This window comes from Salvia splendens, chromosome 9, assembly GCF_004379255.2.
Source record: "Salvia splendens isolate huo1 chromosome 9, SspV2, whole genome shotgun sequence".
Classification (NCBI taxonomy): Eukaryota; Viridiplantae; Streptophyta; class Magnoliopsida; order Lamiales; family Lamiaceae; genus Salvia; species Salvia splendens.
The window spans coordinates 7,422,873-7,440,021 of record NC_056040.1 but is presented as its reverse complement, the minus strand read 5'-3'; the positions used below and the strand labels follow the sequence as shown (position 1 = coordinate 7,440,021).

General features: G+C 37.4%; 3 protein-coding genes across 3 annotated transcripts; 1 reads left to right on the top strand and 2 right to left on the bottom strand.

Moving 5' to 3' along the window:
• Positions 1–1,124: 1,124 nt before the first annotated feature.
• On the bottom strand, positions 1,125–3,353 carry LOC121749079. The gene is made up of 5 exons (XM_042143691.1): positions 3,106–3,353; positions 2,950–3,018; positions 1,936–2,463; positions 1,641–1,866; positions 1,125–1,567 (listed from the first exon to the last, which is right to left on the bottom strand). The coding sequence occupies exons 2-5, from the start codon at positions 2,974–2,976 to the stop codon at positions 1,125–1,127; spliced, it is 1,224 nt and encodes a 407-aa protein (XP_041999625.1). The 5' UTR covers positions 2,977–3,018; positions 3,106–3,353.
• Positions 3,354–3,383: 30 nt separating this feature from the next.
• LOC121747270 (2,3-dimethylmalate lyase-like) lies at positions 3,384–8,258 on the top strand. The gene is made up of 8 exons (XM_042141279.1): positions 3,384–3,720; positions 4,546–4,757; positions 5,070–5,351; positions 5,762–5,884; positions 6,402–6,552; positions 6,942–7,156; positions 7,802–7,838; positions 7,916–8,258. The coding sequence occupies exons 1-8, from the start codon at positions 3,399–3,401 to the stop codon at positions 8,035–8,037; spliced, it is 1,464 nt and encodes a 487-aa protein (XP_041997213.1). The 5' UTR covers positions 3,384–3,398; the 3' UTR covers positions 8,038–8,258.
• Positions 8,259–8,847: 589 nt separating this feature from the next.
• On the bottom strand, positions 8,848–14,348 carry LOC121748483 (shaggy-related protein kinase kappa-like). Its single transcript, XM_042142871.1, has 13 exons — positions 14,088–14,348; positions 13,188–13,402; positions 12,955–13,047; positions 12,811–12,870; positions 12,432–12,704; positions 12,242–12,316; positions 11,074–11,130; positions 10,863–11,003; positions 10,727–10,777; positions 10,423–10,518; positions 9,860–9,943; positions 9,678–9,780; positions 8,848–9,337 (listed from the first exon to the last, which is right to left on the bottom strand). The coding sequence occupies exons 2-13, from the start codon at positions 13,335–13,337 to the stop codon at positions 9,249–9,251; spliced, it is 1,272 nt and encodes a 423-aa protein (XP_041998805.1). The 5' UTR covers positions 13,338–13,402; positions 14,088–14,348; the 3' UTR covers positions 8,848–9,248.
• Between the last annotated feature and the right edge of the window lie 2,801 nt (positions 14,349–17,149).

Genomic DNA, 17,149 nt, shown 5'->3' with positions numbered 1-17,149 from the left:
ATTTTTTGGCCTTTGTTTTTTCACTTCCAACACAACACGCGTTTATTATACTTATAATTCAATAAATCAATGATGCATCGAAGTGAACGGCCGTTGTCAAAGCTGGAGAGAAGTTATTCTAATATTCCATTACATATTGGATCAGGCAATCACCCGATGAGGTCTGTCAATTGTAACTGCATTTTTTTGGCCTCTACCGAGTTGATATTGTGGCATAATGTTGTAGGAATGTTGTCATCAAAGCAATACAAATACGAGTGATTATGACATTGATACGAAACATTAACCACATCTAAAGCCCACGTAGCACTTACATCAACCATTAAAAACGATCAACTGACATTGTCACATACATTACGCCACGGAAGTTACTACAACTGCATATAGCTACGTACTTCATTCCAACGACCTTAAGGCCGATCAAACCACACTTCAAATTGGACCACAAAGTTATCAACGAGCTTGAAATGGCAACGAACCCCTTCAACCAGATTGTTCTCTTGTTTGAATCGACCCCATCCATGCTTAACCCATATCTTCCTCGAGTTGTGTTTGAGTGTACATAGCCACGTCCCCCCTTCCGTTACCAGATGCACACCCGCTTGAATTGCCCCCATTGGGAGACGAATGGATCCTCCTAAGTTGTTTCCACTGATGCCATTGTACTCATCGCCGAAAGGTTCCTCGTGCGCGTCTTGGAGTCCTGCAGCCCCAGGGCGCAAATCCACCCCATAAGTACCTAAGTCTTGCCCCCGACCGGTCTCGATCACTTTTGCCGATGTAGTAATATGTTGTTGTGTACGTGTAATTAGTAGCCTACACTTGAATGTAGGTTTAGCATGTTTTATCTATTTTGGGATGTACAAGATTGAGACTGGTCTAGTAGGTATTGTATTAAACTTCCGTAATTCCGTAATGAAAACCCAAGCTAGTTGGACAAAGTCACATAGCAACAATAAAAACGTGATAGCTCTAGAATTTGATATAATGGCGCAACACAAATGCAAAGTCAACTAAATAATGTTAAAGAGTATGATACATTACGAATCAATGTCTGGATACATAGCCACATGTTAGGTAACGGGTGAGATCAGCGGCGACGATCACATGTTTGTCCTATCATTCTACATTGTAGAAGCAAAGTCGTCTCGTTTCTTCATCCACGCCGGTGTTGGTGCGACCGAACTTATAGTGGGAACAACAGGATCATCACTATCACTTCCATACCCATCTTCATAATGTTCTCCAACCAATGCATCATACGGATCCACCTCCATCTGCGTGCGGATGAAATTGTGGAGCAAGAAACAGGCAATGATCAATCCAGTTTGGACATCAATAGGATAGAAGCTTGGACTGCGGAGTATTCCCCAACGCATCTTCAGTACTGCAAATGAGCGCTCAATAACATTCCGAGCTTTAGAGTGCTTCAAGTTGAACAATTCCTCGGGCGATTGAGGTGCCTGAGCGCCATTACCCCACTCCTTCAAATGGTACCGGACGCCTTTGTACGGTGTGATGAATCCCTCACTGTTGGCGTATGCATTGTCGCAGAGGTAATAGCAATCTACCGATGAGAACAAATGTCAAAAGGTGATTAAGCAGCCAACCAACTATACAACAATGAAAAAGAGTTTGACCTTTAGGTATTTTAAGCCCGAGGGGCCGGCTAATGGCATCGCGTAATATTCGGGAATCACCAGCTGAACCTTCCCATCCTGGCAGCACGTAAACGAACCGAAGGTAGCGATCACACACTGCAAGTGTATTTGTTGATATTTGCCCCTTCCTGTTACGATAACGTGGTGCGTCAGCTATGGGCACGCGCACGTGTATGTATGTTCCATCTAAAGCTCCTAGACAACCCTACAATGTCAACAGTTGGAATAGCATTAGTATACCGTATAATACACCCAACAACGAGATTACACATACCTTAAAACACTTCCATCGTGAGTCCGTGCAGTCATCCCCAACCGGTTCCGGTTTAACCAAAAAAATGTCATGCAAAGTAAGCACCCCACGTAGCACAACATGAGTGTACTTAGAAACTGTTTCAGAAGAACGCATGAAATCGTGTCCTACAACCCGTGTCTTTTTGTGGTGGGACAAAATGGACAAAAACATAGCAACTTGTTCCTCAACGGTGACAAATTTTTGGTCGAATAATCCTACCCGGTCCCGTAGAATGCGACACAATCTACCGAAAGTGTTTCTATCCATACGCAAATTGTCCACGCAGGAACGATCAGAAACCCGGACAAGCCTATCCACCTGCTTTACATGTGCGGGAATGGCTTCAATCATAGCCTCGGTAATTAATCCCCCCACCCTCCGTTTCCTTTTTTGTGATTTGGATCTGGCCAAATTGATAAACATGGTGATTAGAAGCATGTTCATCCGATGATTTCTCAGTATTTCCTCAAGTAAGATCAATAGCTCTGTTGGTTCTGTTCTTGCAATCTACACGAACAATATGCACAAGATTCCTCAGATTGAAATACACACCACAACACCATGACATTGGACATAATAATCACTGCTGAAGCATCACATAAACATTAACATTGAATCATAAATCAATTGCATAAACCTATTTGACTTGGCCTCAAATTCATGAAAGTTTATGCAACAAAAAACATACAATAACCCCCTATCACAAACAAATCTGCAAAACATAATAGGCTGTATTTGTGAAGGCCGATCTGTCTACGCAGAACTCCATTATCGTTTAAGAACAAAACAAATTCCATTCAGTTTATGCAACAAAATTAATACAATAACACCCAAAATTATTTAACAGCACACGTTCGGCAGTTTATGCTCACATTGAGAAGGCCATGGGAATGAACACATTCAACTCAATCTCATCATTAACCGAATTGGCTGGAGTAATTTCAATCTCGGCTGGGTACACATTTTTCGGGATCGGATTTTTTAAGAACTTACCTTCTGAACAACGTCTTGGTCGGCCATGGCTCTTCGTCGTCCGATGTAGCCCGAACCCTCACTTGCAACCTGCAAATACACGCAGGCGCGGTGAGAAATTCGAATAGTAGTTCAACCATCTCAATTCGGGAACCAACATATGAAAAACAGGCTTACCGTGAACTCTTCACTTACAGCCTCTCACCGATTTCGGCGACCTCTGGAAATTGTTGCTCAAATGTGGAAGAGGTAGATGGAGATGGAGTAAATGAAGGGGTATTGGAGTCAATTGATGCAAAATTTGAAATCTTCACTTTGTTGATTGCGTACAATCGCACGTCGAAGCACCGATGGAGTTATCGGTTTTTTGGAGATCCATAACTCAATCCGAGCCGGGTCGTTAGATTGAAGATGCGGGTCAGAGTGATTGCTATCATGCCAACCAAACATGGAATAGAGGGTGGATACAAATGACTATCTATGGCTATCAAGGAAACCAAACGAGCCCTAAGAAGGACTCTGCCGGAGATATGACGAGTTTCTCTATTTCCCCCAATCTACATTCCTTACATTTCACATCTACAAATTTTCATCCTAAAATTTGTTCAACAAATCCTCGCTCAATCATCACCTTCTCATATCCCAATTCAGCCGGAGACGACGGCGCCACCCCCGCAGAGTCCCTCAGGCGACTTCTTCGTGCTCCGGGAGCTCACCTCGGCCCAGCTTGTTTCGACGCATTGAGCGCAAAGCTCGTCCATCGTGCTGGTTTCGATTTCTGCTTCACTACTGGTACATACACCATACTCTCTCTGTTTCGGACTATTACTGATTGGAAGTAAGGATAATTAATATAGACCGTTGGTAGATTGGTGGGGTGAGTATCCTTTGATCATGCTTCGTTAGTACAATGGCAGTGTGACTGGAATCTGAAATTGGGGCTTGATGCTGACGGTCATGTTTAATTCGTTCAAACATACTTGTGGTTTGTGGCTTTTGTCCTCTAACTGCAGTAGCTTCATTTGAACTTGATATTGATGTAAGCCGTTAACTCGTATCAAGAAGATTGGTTGCGAGGAAGATGCCTCTTCTCTTGCATCTGGATTGGCTGTGCGTGTGCTTATCTTCATTGAGAAATGACATCTTTATGGAAAAACCATGATCTTCACCAAAAATATTGGTTGCCAATTCCAAATTGAACCTCGTCTGCTGCTGATTGCCTTATACTTCATCTAATCTTGTACATCTGTCTAAAAATCTGCATTGCGCTGATGCTAGTCTCATAATCACTCTTTTGACAAAATCAAAGAAAATAAAAAAAAGTAATGTATGCACTGCACATTTCCATTTCTGAGATTTTGTTTGTTTGTTTGTTGTTGTTGCATCTTTCTTAGTAGTTACTATTATCAACAATTTGAAAGAACAACTCTTGATATATAAAAACTTATTTGGCTGCATCTTTCCGTGTAACAACTAACACTACTTTTTATATAAACAAATTAGTCTCCTGTTTATCTGATCCTTTAACTTTACAAGCTTGGTTTCTCTATTATAGTAACTTATAGTAACCTTCTTAGTACTAGCAGAAAGTTCTGTAACAATTTCAACAATCCTTAGGGTTTGGAATATCAGCTTCTCGGTTAGGATTACCAGACACTGGGCTTATGTCTTATGGAGAGATGGTGGATCAAGGACAACAAATAACTGGGGCTGTGCCCATCCCCGTCATTGGTGATGCAGACAATGGATACGGTAATCCTATGAATGTTAAAAGGACTGTAAGAGGGTACATTCGAGCTGGTTTTGCTGGATTAATTCTTGAAGATCAGGTTTGTATTGCTTAAGAAATTCATTTTTCACATGTTATCTATTGCATATTCTTGTACAGGCGCCTGACCGTCTGGGTGGTCTCTGAATAGTGGTTGTCTGATGGGCTGACTGTAATGTTGCCCCTTTTGGAGCATCTTCACATTTAGCTTGATATTAATTTATTAACTATATTATCTATAACCAGTGCCATATGCATTTGTTAATATAGATGTTTCATTTGTATAGTTTTGCATCAATGATATATAATTACATACTCTTATATGAGTTCATCTGAGATCCCCCTTTACTGTGAATTATCTGTTGTTCTCAAGGTTTCTCCAAAAGCATGTGGTCATACACAAGGGCGCCAAGTTGTATCCAGAGAGGAGGCAATAATGAGAATAAAAGCAGCTGTGGATGCTCGAAAGGAGAGTGGTTCTGACATTGTCATAGTGGCACGAACGGATTCTCGTCAAGCTGTGTCTTTAGAAGAGTCTCTTTGGAGGGCACGTGCTCTTGGTAATGCGGGAGCTGATGTGTTGTTTATTGACGCACTTGCTTCAAAGGAAGAGATGGAGGCCTTCTGTGAAGTGTGTCCCCAAGTCCCAAAGATGGTAATTTGCTTTACATTCAAATGCTATCGTATCAAAAAATCAACAATGATGAAGACTTCCATAGTTCCATAATCAGTAATGGAGAATTCTTCATCTTCATCCACACATTCTTGTGAAATTCTGGGGTGCTGAAGTTAGTGTTTATTACGGCATGTGTTTTTAGGTACAACTTTCTGTTGCTATTTATATCCTCCCAGTCCCAATTTATCAAGAGGTCACACAGTTAAAAGTTAAAATATTTCCACACTTCAGCGACCCCGTCTTACTTGTACCATTTTTCTCCTAACAAGCATATCAATGTATAATTATTGATCTCTGGTTATTGTTCAGATTTATCATTTCTTTTAGTAAATGAGTGAGTTTTGAATGGCTATGAAATTGCACTCTCTTTTGTAATATATCATCCTCAGGCCAATATGCTTGAAGGGGGTGGGAAGACACCTATACTCAGTCCTAATGAGCTGGCTGATATAGGATACAAACTTGTGGCATATCCTTTGTCTCTGATGGGTGTTTCCATCCGTGCAATGCAGGTAATATTTATATTTAATTCAATTTTAGTTGTAAAATCTTGATCTGAAATGATGCTACTATAACTTTATCCGTGTATCTGTGATGTGACGGAACTAAATTGCAAACTGAAAACTCCTCTTCACATCATTTAGGAAAATATCAATCTTGTTGCCAGGTCATTCTTTAGTCATAATTTTTTTTCTTGCTCTGGCAGCTTAGGATCTTCTAATAGCTTCTGTATATGCCAGTTATAAGGATTCATTTCCCTTAGCTTTGAACACAGTTGACTTAGAGTTAGATGGTTGTCATTTATGAATGATATTTACTCAGTATTTCACAGTTTTCTCACAAGATGTGGCAGATTTAAACATCCATATTCTAGTAAAATATTATTTCCTAGTTTTCTCTGTTAACACGATTTGTTTGGTACAATTTGTTTGGTTATAATCTAGCCTGAGTTTCGTTTCATTTCATTTCACTGGCTATTTTATTTGATTTAACAAATTTGTGTGTACTTGTGGTTTAATTGGCGTTTAGGATGCTTTGTTGGCTATCAAAGGAGGTCGGATGCCCCCTCCGGGAAGTATGCCTTCTTTTGAAGAACTTAAGGAAATCTTGGGCTTTAATGCATATTATGAAGAAGAGATGCGGTACAGCACCAAGTCTAACAAACCTAACTCACAAAAGGGTAAGCATTGATATTCAGTCTGCCAAAACTATCTCTCCTACTGTAAATCTAATAACTGGTGGTGCATGGTGATTTGGTTAACTTACTTTTGCATTCCAGTGTTTGAAATTTGAACTTATTTCTAATTAGACAAAGAATGGTTTGGGGAAACTTATCCCTTGAACCTTTTTATATTATTACAAGGTTTCAGAAGTTTACCAAAAGAGCTGATGAGACTGTGATATCAATATCTTTATGATCTGCAATTAAACCTGTGAAATGATTTCAATTGGCAGTTTACCATATTCCAATTCAACTTAACAGTTCTTTTCTCATTCATTTATTAATGGATGCATATAACCCTGGTGACATGGAGAAACTTGTGATTGCTAAACTTTATAATATTCCAGGTTATTCCTCTGCAAGCAAATCTTCTTACAGCATACAACAGAGTACCCAAATTGACCCAGAAAAAAATAATCAGGGTGCCCAAAATCCCAATGTGGAAGTAGTGATCCCTGAGATATTCAGTTCAAAAGGTTCATTCTCTGGCATTTGGTCACGAAAACTGAGAATCAAAATAACTGGCCGAGATGGGTTTGAAAGACTAGATGTCCGAGTGCCTGTAAGTTCTATGTTCTCTTTCCACAAAATATCATATGAATATGTGAGTATTTTGCTTTTGTGTACGCTAGTGCCCATAAAAGTTGAAAAATCAATGGTGGATTGTTTCACCTACATCAAGTCCCTGGAACTGACTCTTCAAAAAATGAATCATGAAAGATGTAGTTGCTGCCCTTGATTATGTCTATGGCCACATTCAAACTTGAGAGAATCTGATACAGACTAGAATATATATTTCTGGCCTCCTGACTAAATATATTTAGTAGTTGATGATGTTTTATCATGGTAGAAGCTGGTTTGATCTTTTCAAGTTTGAATTCGTCATCCGTTTTTGGATTTAAATATGGAAATGTATATTAAACTCTGATTCCCACTTGCTCTATTACTGATGGATAATAGTAGTAATACATTATGAAATGTTTGACCACTTTCATTCTTGTTTTGGTTAGTTTCAATTTCAACATGCTTCATACTCTAAACCCTAAGTAGTACAAATAGTTGTATTTGAAGTAGACAAATACTCAACAAGAATGAATGTTATATTATTACAATTATATGCATCTTCAGTGCTTTTAGAAACTACTATTAATCTCTAATGAGCGTTTTCAGTATCTCTAAATAACCAATAAAGTATTTTATTTCTCAGGCTGGTTTTCTGGATGGCATAACAAATGTAGTTCCAGGTACTGTTAACACTAATGAAATTGTACAATATTTCAATAGTTTGAATCTTATGTTTACGTGTTCTGTTGGTTCACAGCCTTGGGAGGCATAAACATCAAGGAGTTGTTAGATGATGCCACCGCTCTAGAAGAGGGAGGCAAGCAGTTACTTGACTTCAATGATACAATGGGGGATAGAATCCAAGTATTTCTGGAGTAATCGATTTAGTAACTTGCTCTTGCATTTTGATAGCAGCATCTGTTCTATATATCTCTTTTTGGAGCACCATTGAACTCATGCGGCAGATACATGCGCCACTAAGAGATAATCCCAAGTGCAACAATGCCTTTAGTAATGTAGCATCATACATGTCCCCGACGATGTAACTTCCAAATGTAATAATAATTCGACTGTGCAAAAAGAAGAAAAAGTTCATTTCCTTCTGTACTTTGACACTTCAGTTAACATAACAGGTGATACTCGAACTACGACCAGTGTTGGATGGGGTTGTGTGATGTTGCAATATCAAAGATTGACAACTATGGTGCAGGTATATCGGTGTGATATCAACCTATATTCAAGGTCGAGACATTTAGAACATAAGATCAAGGTCTTAACTCTCAAGTGCTAAACCTGATGAGGAATATTGATTACCATGTAGCCTATATTATGCGCATAACATCAGAGTGTTAATTTGCACATTCAGTCCTCAAAGTTGGGTTGTGCCTACAAATTCCACCCATTTCATTCTATGTAGACTTAAGAGATCTCACTTCTTCAAATTTCATCAGTTTATTCTTTTAATTAAGTGAAGAGTCGTGTAGCTTACTGGTATTCTCTTAGTAAGACTGAAAGATATCTTAATCTTCTCCATCCCAACTCAAAACAAAACAAATGAATATAAAACAAAAACAAGAAAGGAAAACTGAGGATGCGAGTCTACTACTACTGTTACCTGCCTGTATTTTAGGCTAAAATAGAGAGCTATTAGCACTTAAAAAAAAACTTAATTTTCCTATTCTCCAGAAATAAGGTTGACGAATGCATATGGCAATTGGAAATAATCTGAGTGTATCACAAACGAGTGGTAACTTACAATATACATATTACCACAGTCGAATAAGAAGGGCTTTTGGCAACATAAACAACCCATATACATAGGCAAGCGACACAAAACTGATAGACCTATAAGCATCTTCATTTTTCACTGTTACAATAGACATATTCTCTAGTCTCTTTGTATGTAGTCCGACTGCTACGCAGGCGGTTGCAAAGAGTTTGCAGACCATATTGCTGTCGCACAAGTTTCATCAAACCAAAAAAACTCTTTCCCTCAACAAGTAGTTGGTGAAACTTAACAGACAAGTACATGAATGTAAGTAGCAATATGGTGCAATAAGACCAAAGCAGATAGCAGCAGGATACACTGACTATGAGTTGAAAGCCATGAACAAGTTCTGGCCCCTGGCATGCTCTGGAATGAGGCGGTGAACAGTTTCAGGAGGAATACCAGAAAGCTCTGTCACCGGAAAGAGTTGTGTTATGATGATTCCAAGCCAAGTATGAGAAGAAAAGGTGTTAAGGAGGAAAGCATTTAGCAAATGCTTCAACTGGACTCATGGGAGTTACAAATTTCATTAACGGACGAGAAAACAATTACTATCCAATCAACTAGATAAGATCAGGAAATAGTGAACTGGAAGCTCAAATATTCTACTGCAATGCAAGGTTTCACTGTCTTAGTAGTATTCTTCCACATTATGGCAGCATTGTATGCATGTATTTTGAACAAACAGCTCAAAAAGGCAAAGCCAAAACATGCACTTATTTATGACTTGTGTTACTTTGCAAAAAGTTACCTTGAGGTTTAAAATTGAAGAGAGGAGGAAGCGGGCGACCATTTGGAAGTCGAGTGTTGGGATCCCTCAGTTCGTCAAAGAAAGGATGAATACAAGCTTCCAACTGCAGCACCACAAAAGAGGCAGTGGTGAATTCACTTTTGATTTCCAAACTGCAGGTTTGAAGGTAAAGTGAAACTTACAGCTGTGCATCTTAGATTTGGTGAGTACTGGAAAAACCGACATACAAGGTCCACTGCCTCTGGAGGCAGACGCTTCTGGAAGACCTGATACGACAACACATAACCACGCTATATTTGTACTTCAAAGTTGAATGAGCATTGAGATGGTATTCAATTTTCACATATGCAGCTTCAACCAGCATGCTTAAAAAATAAAGTGCAGCCACAAACAGATTACTTAATATGGAGCAAGTCTTTGCAGTTTATTTATAATGTCATGTGACCCACAAACAAATTGAATTAAATTATAGGTTTTACATTTAAATAAAAACTCTCAAAGCGCCAGAGGGAGACATGGGAAGTAGTAAGAAAGAAGTTTCCAATCAAAAGTTAAGAGCTGTCTACAATAGATTTCCATGGCAATATACAAATACATCAAAAAGTAAATTTGAAGCATAAGTCGTTTGGCGTAACCAAAGGAACAAGCATGTATGAAGTATGAACTGAACTGTACTTAGGTTTTCAACAGAAAGAGTAGATTTAGAAGATTTATCTTTACAATGTGTCAATGACAGATTGCATACCTTATGCCAAGGATGGGGCTTGATCTGTGGAAACTTGAACTTGGTGTAGTTTGGGTTCATGCACTTTATCTCCTCTCTTGTAGGTGTTCCCAAAACCTACCACAATTCAGATTACAAGAAACAATTGAAGCAAAGATGTCTAGTTTGGAAATACATAATTTGTCTTTGCATCTCTGGTCAATTAGATTAAAGGTTACAAATCAAAATTAACATAGAGCCATTTGCCATGTATGCTACTACATATACCATTACAAGAACCTGACACAAAATATTCACTTTTAACCTCTAGCAGGACTTGTATTACCTTAATTACTTCAACAAGTTGATCAACTCCACTCTCTCCAGGAAATAAAGGCTGAGAATTAATTATCAGAGAGATATCTAATGAGCATCTGTAGAAACACAAAATTTTGGAAAAGAACTATCCAAAATTGTATAACCTGCCCAAGAAGTAGTTCAGCCATAACACAACCAGTTGACCATATATCGATTGCAGTTGTATATTCAGTGGCGCCAAAAATGAGTTCAGGAGCACGGTAATATCTTGAACATATATAGGAAACATTTGGTTCTCCTTTAACCTGATGAGCAGATCAAAGGAATGAACAATAACACACTATAGCTTTTTACTGATGTTGCACAAAAGCTTACCAGAACTTTGGCACTTCCAAAGTCACAAAGTTTTAGTTGATGCGTATGCGGATTCACCTGAAAATAAACAGTAAAAGTTTCAGCTTCTTGAAGAAAACACTATTGATCAATTGAGTTGACAGTCACCAAAACATATGAAAGGTGTGTAAATCGTTTTTCTTTTCAAGACCAAGGGGCTATTATTAACACATCAGATCACATCTCAACTTATAGTTACTCATTTACATATAAGAGAACCCGAGTAAACCTGTCCTATAGATATATGGAATCATATGGAATATACAGCTCACATTCCATAACCAAAGGAGTCACGAGACTCTACATTGTAAATCAGTAGTAATTAATTATCTCGGAAACAAGCCATGCTTGCTTCTACATTAATAAATAAGGTAAGACTTATTTACATTTTTAGTTTCTCATAATCTTCATCAACTCCCAGCACTGCATTTTCAACTATAAGGAACATAAAAGAAAACAAAGTTTAACTTAGAGTTGACCGTTTGATCCACATCAAAATAAATTATCTTTGACATCATATTTAATGGTTATAGTGCATCCAGAATCCCATTACGCATGACAATCATGGATAATGGACACTGCTTTGACAAAAGTGGGTTAGCTAATTAAGATGGAGCTCGACTTAGACCACCTTATGGTGATCTTAATTAAAATTGATATTCAAAGCACTTGCACAGTTCTTATACTATTTTAATATAATTGTGTAAATTACGATGTGATGAATGAGAAACAAAACTATTGAAACCAACATTATCAATACAACTCTATCTATAGGGATAATTGATATATTACTTAAATCACGAACTTTAACCCAATTTGCAATTTTGACCAGACTTTTGGCAAACAAGTACCTAACCTTTATTGTCTTTTAACTTAAAGTCATCTAAATCATTAATATCTTGCATGTTCTTATTTTCAATCTTCTAATCATAAAGATAACTGCCTAACCATGGATAAGACCACAACTAAAGAAATATTTATGCACATAGGGAATGTTCCAGAAAGGTTATTGTATTCGAAAACAGTCCCAGTTAACGAAAAAGCATATTTAATAACCTGGGATATTATTGAAGAAACAATCTGATAATTTGTTCGTAAATGAAGGTGGTAGGGCTATAATCAACCCGTCATCCATAAGGAATATACTTACAAGTAAATTTTGAGGCTTGATATCACGGTGACAAATGCCAATGCAATTATGTATGTAGGCAAGGGCTCGACATATCTGCAGAAAGAGATAGAGCTTGTGACAAAGAGATCCTAAAAAGTTAAATCAATATCCCAAGTGAACGGAATAAAATCAAACACAAAAATGCACAATACAAATAGTTTCTGCATGCCTGATATGTGTAAAGTTTGACGTATATCAAAGGCATTCTCTGGTTCATCCTGATGTACTGTCGTGCAATCCGGTTAACAGTTTCAGGTACATATTCCAAAACGAGATTTAGGTAAAGCTCTTCCTTCTCAGATTTGGCAAAAAACGAATGTTTTAGAGCTACAATATTGGGATGGTCCAACATTTGCATAATCTGCAACTCTCTATTTTTGTAGCGTTTGTCCTGAAGAACCTTCTTGATAGCAACTATTTCTCCAGTCTCTCTGCATTTTGCCTGTCAAAAACAGTTCCAACTAAGACATGACACTGAAGCATAGGCCATAGTATCATGACACAAACACTGCAGACTTAATATTCAGAATTATTGCAAAATGGCATACTTGAAAGACCACCCCAAATGAACCAGTTCCAACAACGTGTTCTGCTATGTAGCTTACCACCTGTCAACCCAAATAATCCATCATTATCTTCTAGGATTATATTCAGCACCTAATGTGATACTTCTAAAAGTAATTTCAACCAACCTGCTTGGATTGACCATTCCGGCCACCAATGGTGGTCCTTATCACATGCCCTGTTTCAGCACCCACACCATCAATTACATCAGGTTCACTGTCCTGCTTAACAAGGGATATATGTCATGAGTTTTAAAACAAACTAGATACCGAAGCAGGTAATCAAGGTTAAGCTACTAAAAGTACAAACACAAGGCTAAACAAATCAATAAGTGTTGGCAATGAAGATGCCACACACTTACCCTATCATCATCAGGGTCCACTCGATCCCTCAGTCTCATTTCAAGCATTTCTCTTCCCAGCCAGTCAACTGAACTAGAAGATACTTTGGAGCCATTATTAGCACATCTTGAACTTCGAGCTCCTCCATGTCCTAGGCCAGCAGATTCCATGAGTGATGAACAACCTCTCCAATATTTTAGGATGCAGCACTCCTTGTCATGATCCCAATCCTTATCTAAATACATGCAAAAGGTTGCAAAAGAACAAACTTCATTTAATGAGATAATCAGTGAAGGAAATGTGGTCAGTGTGCCACACGTAATGGCAAGAAGAACATTGTCCATATAAATGTAAATTACTTCATCCATTGTCTACAGCATAGGATAAACATAAACACCATACAATATAGTTTTAATATTTCTCTGGAGATAGAGGGGGATCAAATTTTGACTCTGTTTATAATGCACAAGAATATTAGCCTAGCTCCAACCCATTAATGGAAATGTTGGGTAGTTTGGCTCGGGTATCTGGAAGAGTGTCAGGTATTTCTGTTACTTCTTCTATATTTATAGCTGTTTTGAATTTTATGAAACTACATTGACAAATTGTGTCCAAATGTGATGTGATAAATGCATTCCTACTTACCTGTTGCACTGAATAAACTAAAAATCTAGTCATCGATGAACCGAATGTAATGAATAAATTGCAGTTCATTATTTTACCAAAAAGTAGTTCCGGAAACATGTATTATTAAAAATAACTTAAATAACCAAGTTCAAAGTTTGGACAATAAAATTAACTAGCAAAAGCAACAATGTGAAATCAGCCAAAACCTAGCCTTTTCAGCACATAACATAGAAGCAAGTCATCAATTGCAAGCAGCAACGTCAGTGTGAAGAAGAAGTCTAAAAAAATCGAACCTTCTCAGATCTTAGAGTTTGGGCGGAAATTTGTGAAAATAGACTACCCGAACCTCATCGCTTAACCAGAATATTTTGGAAATCGGAGCTCTGCGTGGACTGTGGAGAGGCGATGTGGCGGAATGGTGAAACGGCAGCGGAGAAGGAAGAGGAAAGGGGACGCGTGTGAATTGCACTGCTGATAAAGTTAAAAGGAGATATTCATTTTTAGGCACTAATTCACTGCTCTCTCTCTCTCTCTCTCTCTCTCTAACACACCTTTCTTCAATTTTAAAGCCTTTCATAAAAGAAATATTACTGAAATAGCATAGTAGTAGTAGTACATTATAAAGTGAGTGTTACACCAAAGTTTCTTACTTTGGTTGTAACCAGAGTTGAATAACCAATCGCTTTTTTGACATTTGACATGTTTTTATTGGACATGAAAAATGTATTTTATAGGGCATTGAAAGTATAAAGAGTGTAGAAGTGGGCTGTAAATTATTTCATTCACTACTTGTGTTATATCTTCGATGTGGGTAAGTTTAGTCTTAAAAAATCAAAGGCACAATTGTGTTGGAAGTAAAGGACTTAATAATAATAATAATGTGGGAACATCATTTTTGGTCCACGAACTTTGCCAAAGTATCATTTTAGGTCCGTAAACTTTGAAAATATCATTTTAGGTCCGTGAACTTTGAATTAGTATCATTTGATGTACTTTTTACTATTTCTAAGTTTTTTTGGACGAAAATACCCTCAATACCTTAAATTGTATATATTTTTAATAAATTTATCATATACTCATATTTTTTTATAAATATCTTTACAATATATTTTTGACAAATTTTCTAAATATAATTTGACATTAAATATTATCACTTAATTTTGTGACATACAAGTAAAATTGCTTCTTCAATTTTTTATATTAATTTTTTTTTAAATTGAATAAAGAACTTTTCTTTAATAATAAAAAATTGAATAAAGATATTTTCTTGCATGTCATAAAATTAAATGATAATATTGAAGGTCAAATTATATTTAGAAAATTTGTCAAAAATATATTGTAAAGATATTTATAAAAAGATCTTTATTCAATTTTTTATTATTAAAGAAAGTTTTTTATTTAATTTAAAAAAAATTAATATAAAAATTGAAGAAGCAATTTTACTTGCATGTCACAAAATTAAGTGATAATATTTAAGGTAAAATTATATTTAGAAAATTTGTCAAAAATATATTATAAAGATATTTATAAAAAAAATATGAGTATATGATAAATTTATTAAAAATATATACACTTTAAGGTATCGAGGGTATTTTCGTCCAAAAAAACTTGGAAATAGTAAAAAGTACCTCAAATGATACTAACTCAAAGTTCACGGACCTAAAATGATATTTTCAAAGTTCACAGACCTAAAATGATACTTTGGCAAAGTTCGTGGACCAAAAATGATGTTCCCCAGTAATAATTGATCTGTAAATTTGATATAATTGCTCATTAAATCTCAAACCTAGTGTGGTGATTAGAGTAATATATTTGCTTCAAAATAAAGATGCTTTGTGAAATGAGGGATCGCGACCTTATGATTAATTAGATTTAAATTATAATTTCACCGTCTACTGTAAATTACAAAGACCTCACTCCAACGGTAAAGGCCTTCGTTTCAAACTTTCACACCATCAAGTGAAAATATCTTCTTCAATATACTGAATATTGTTGGTGATCGACAGAATTGCAAAAATATGCTAAGTCAAAGCATTGCTAGTAATGAAAGTCAAGTGAGAAAGGAAAATTCACAAAAGCTAAAAATCAAGAAATCTTGGAATGACACAAGAAAACAGGGGATTCAAGAATTCTTTGAATAACAACGTTGAATTTGAGATCAGATACATTCTTTTACTACAAAAACGAAAATTGTTATTTTTCAGTTTTTTAATTAATACGTACAAAATAAATATGCGTATAATTAGAATATAATTTAGAGCTCTTTAACACCAAAAAGGATAATGTTTTTCATATTTTTTTTATCCCAATGTGATGGATGGGCGAATTTCTGATGTTAGTAAATGCTGGAGAATGCAGATCACGACACAGAGAATTTACGTGGTTCGATTTACTGAGGTAAATCTACGTCCACGGGAAGAAAAGAGGGCAGAGTTGTATTGCTTGATCTGTTTTTCTACAGCTTACAATACAGACTTGCTATATGATATTTTATCTCTAGAGAGCTTAACCTTTTTCTATCTGATCTAAGTTCTATTTATACATTGAACTAAGATCGTGGCTTGCATCACCACTAATGATGGTTGTGGATGTCGTGGAGGTCCTGCATGTAGCGTAGGTCATGGCCTACGATCGTGGCCTGAGCTGACACCACGTGGTAGTGGGTGTGTTGGAAGTTGTGGAAATCCTGAATGGGTCCACTAACTCCTTGTTCGGTCGAATACTGAGACCGAACTGCTTTGGTTGCCGATCTGAGAGTAGAGCTTGATGCCGACCTGAGAGCAGAGCTTGATTGGTTGGCTTTTGCCGAGCTGTAGGCTGAGGCCGAACTCTTACTGAGACCGAACTGCTTTGGTTGCCGATCTGAGAGTAGAGCTTGATGCCGACCTGAGAGCGTGATGGTTGGTTGGCTTTTACCGAGTTGTAGGCTGAGGCCGAACTCTTTGGTAATGCCGAACTCATACTCTTCCTTGGGCTGATGGGCCGTCACTGCTGTTGGGCTTGTTTAGTCCGTACCCCATCACTACCCCCCCCGAAAGACGAAGTGAATCACTTCGGCGAAGCGAGTCACTTCGGCATTCTGGATAAAGGTACGGGGGAGGCTGACGTCAGGGGACGTGCCTTGCACGTGACTGCATTAAATGCGACAGTAAAATCCGGCCGTTGAATCCCGAAAAGGTGGGATTCGAAACGGTGCGACGATTTTGAAATCTTCGCCGAATCTGATAAATACCTCCTTTCTTCATCATTGAAGCACTTTTGCGACTGCTTCTTCTGCACTCTATCTCCTTTGCGTAAAAATTTCCTTCCGCTTTCAAGAATTTCTTCAGAATTTCTTCAGATTTTGCAAAGAGTA

What these genes read in the sequence shown, in the direction of transcription:
- LOC121749079 (XM_042143691.1), bottom strand. Translation starts at nt 2,976, where the DNA reads ATGGCCGACCAAGACGTTGTTCAGAAG. An exon ending in CACGATGGAAGTGTTTTAAG is followed by an intron (nt 1,867 to 1,935) that starts GTATGTGTAATC and finishes TTGACATTGTAG; the next exon opens with GGTTGTCTAGGAGCTTTAGA. An exon ending in CGGGCTTAAAATACCTAAAG is followed by an intron (nt 1,568 to 1,640) that starts GTCAAACTCTTT and finishes TCTCATCGGTAG; the next exon opens with ATTGCTATTACCTCTGCGAC.
- LOC121747270 (XM_042141279.1), top strand. Translation starts at nt 3,399, where the DNA reads ATGACTATCTATGGCTATCAAGGAAACCAAACGAGCCCTAAGAAGGAC. An exon ending in CGATTTCTGCTTCACTACTG is followed by an intron (nt 3,721 to 4,545) that starts GTACATACACCA and finishes AACAATCCTTAG; the next exon opens with GGTTTGGAATATCAGCTTCT. An exon ending in TTTCCATCCGTGCAATGCAG is followed by an intron (nt 5,885 to 6,401) that starts GTAATATTTATA and finishes ATTGGCGTTTAG; the next exon opens with GATGCTTTGTTGGCTATCAA.
- LOC121748483 (XM_042142871.1), bottom strand. Translation starts at nt 13,337, where the DNA reads ATGGAATCTGCTGGCCTAGGACATGGAGGAGCTCGAAGTTCAAGATGT. An exon ending in GGAATGGTCAATCCAAGCAG is followed by an intron (nt 12,871 to 12,954) that starts GTTGGTTGAAAT and finishes TTGGGTTGACAG; the next exon opens with GTGGTAAGCTACATAGCAGA. An exon ending in TTGGAAGTGCCAAAGTTCTG is followed by an intron (nt 11,004 to 11,073) that starts GTAAGCTTTTGT and finishes TCTGCTCATCAG; the next exon opens with GTTAAAGGAGAACCAAATGT.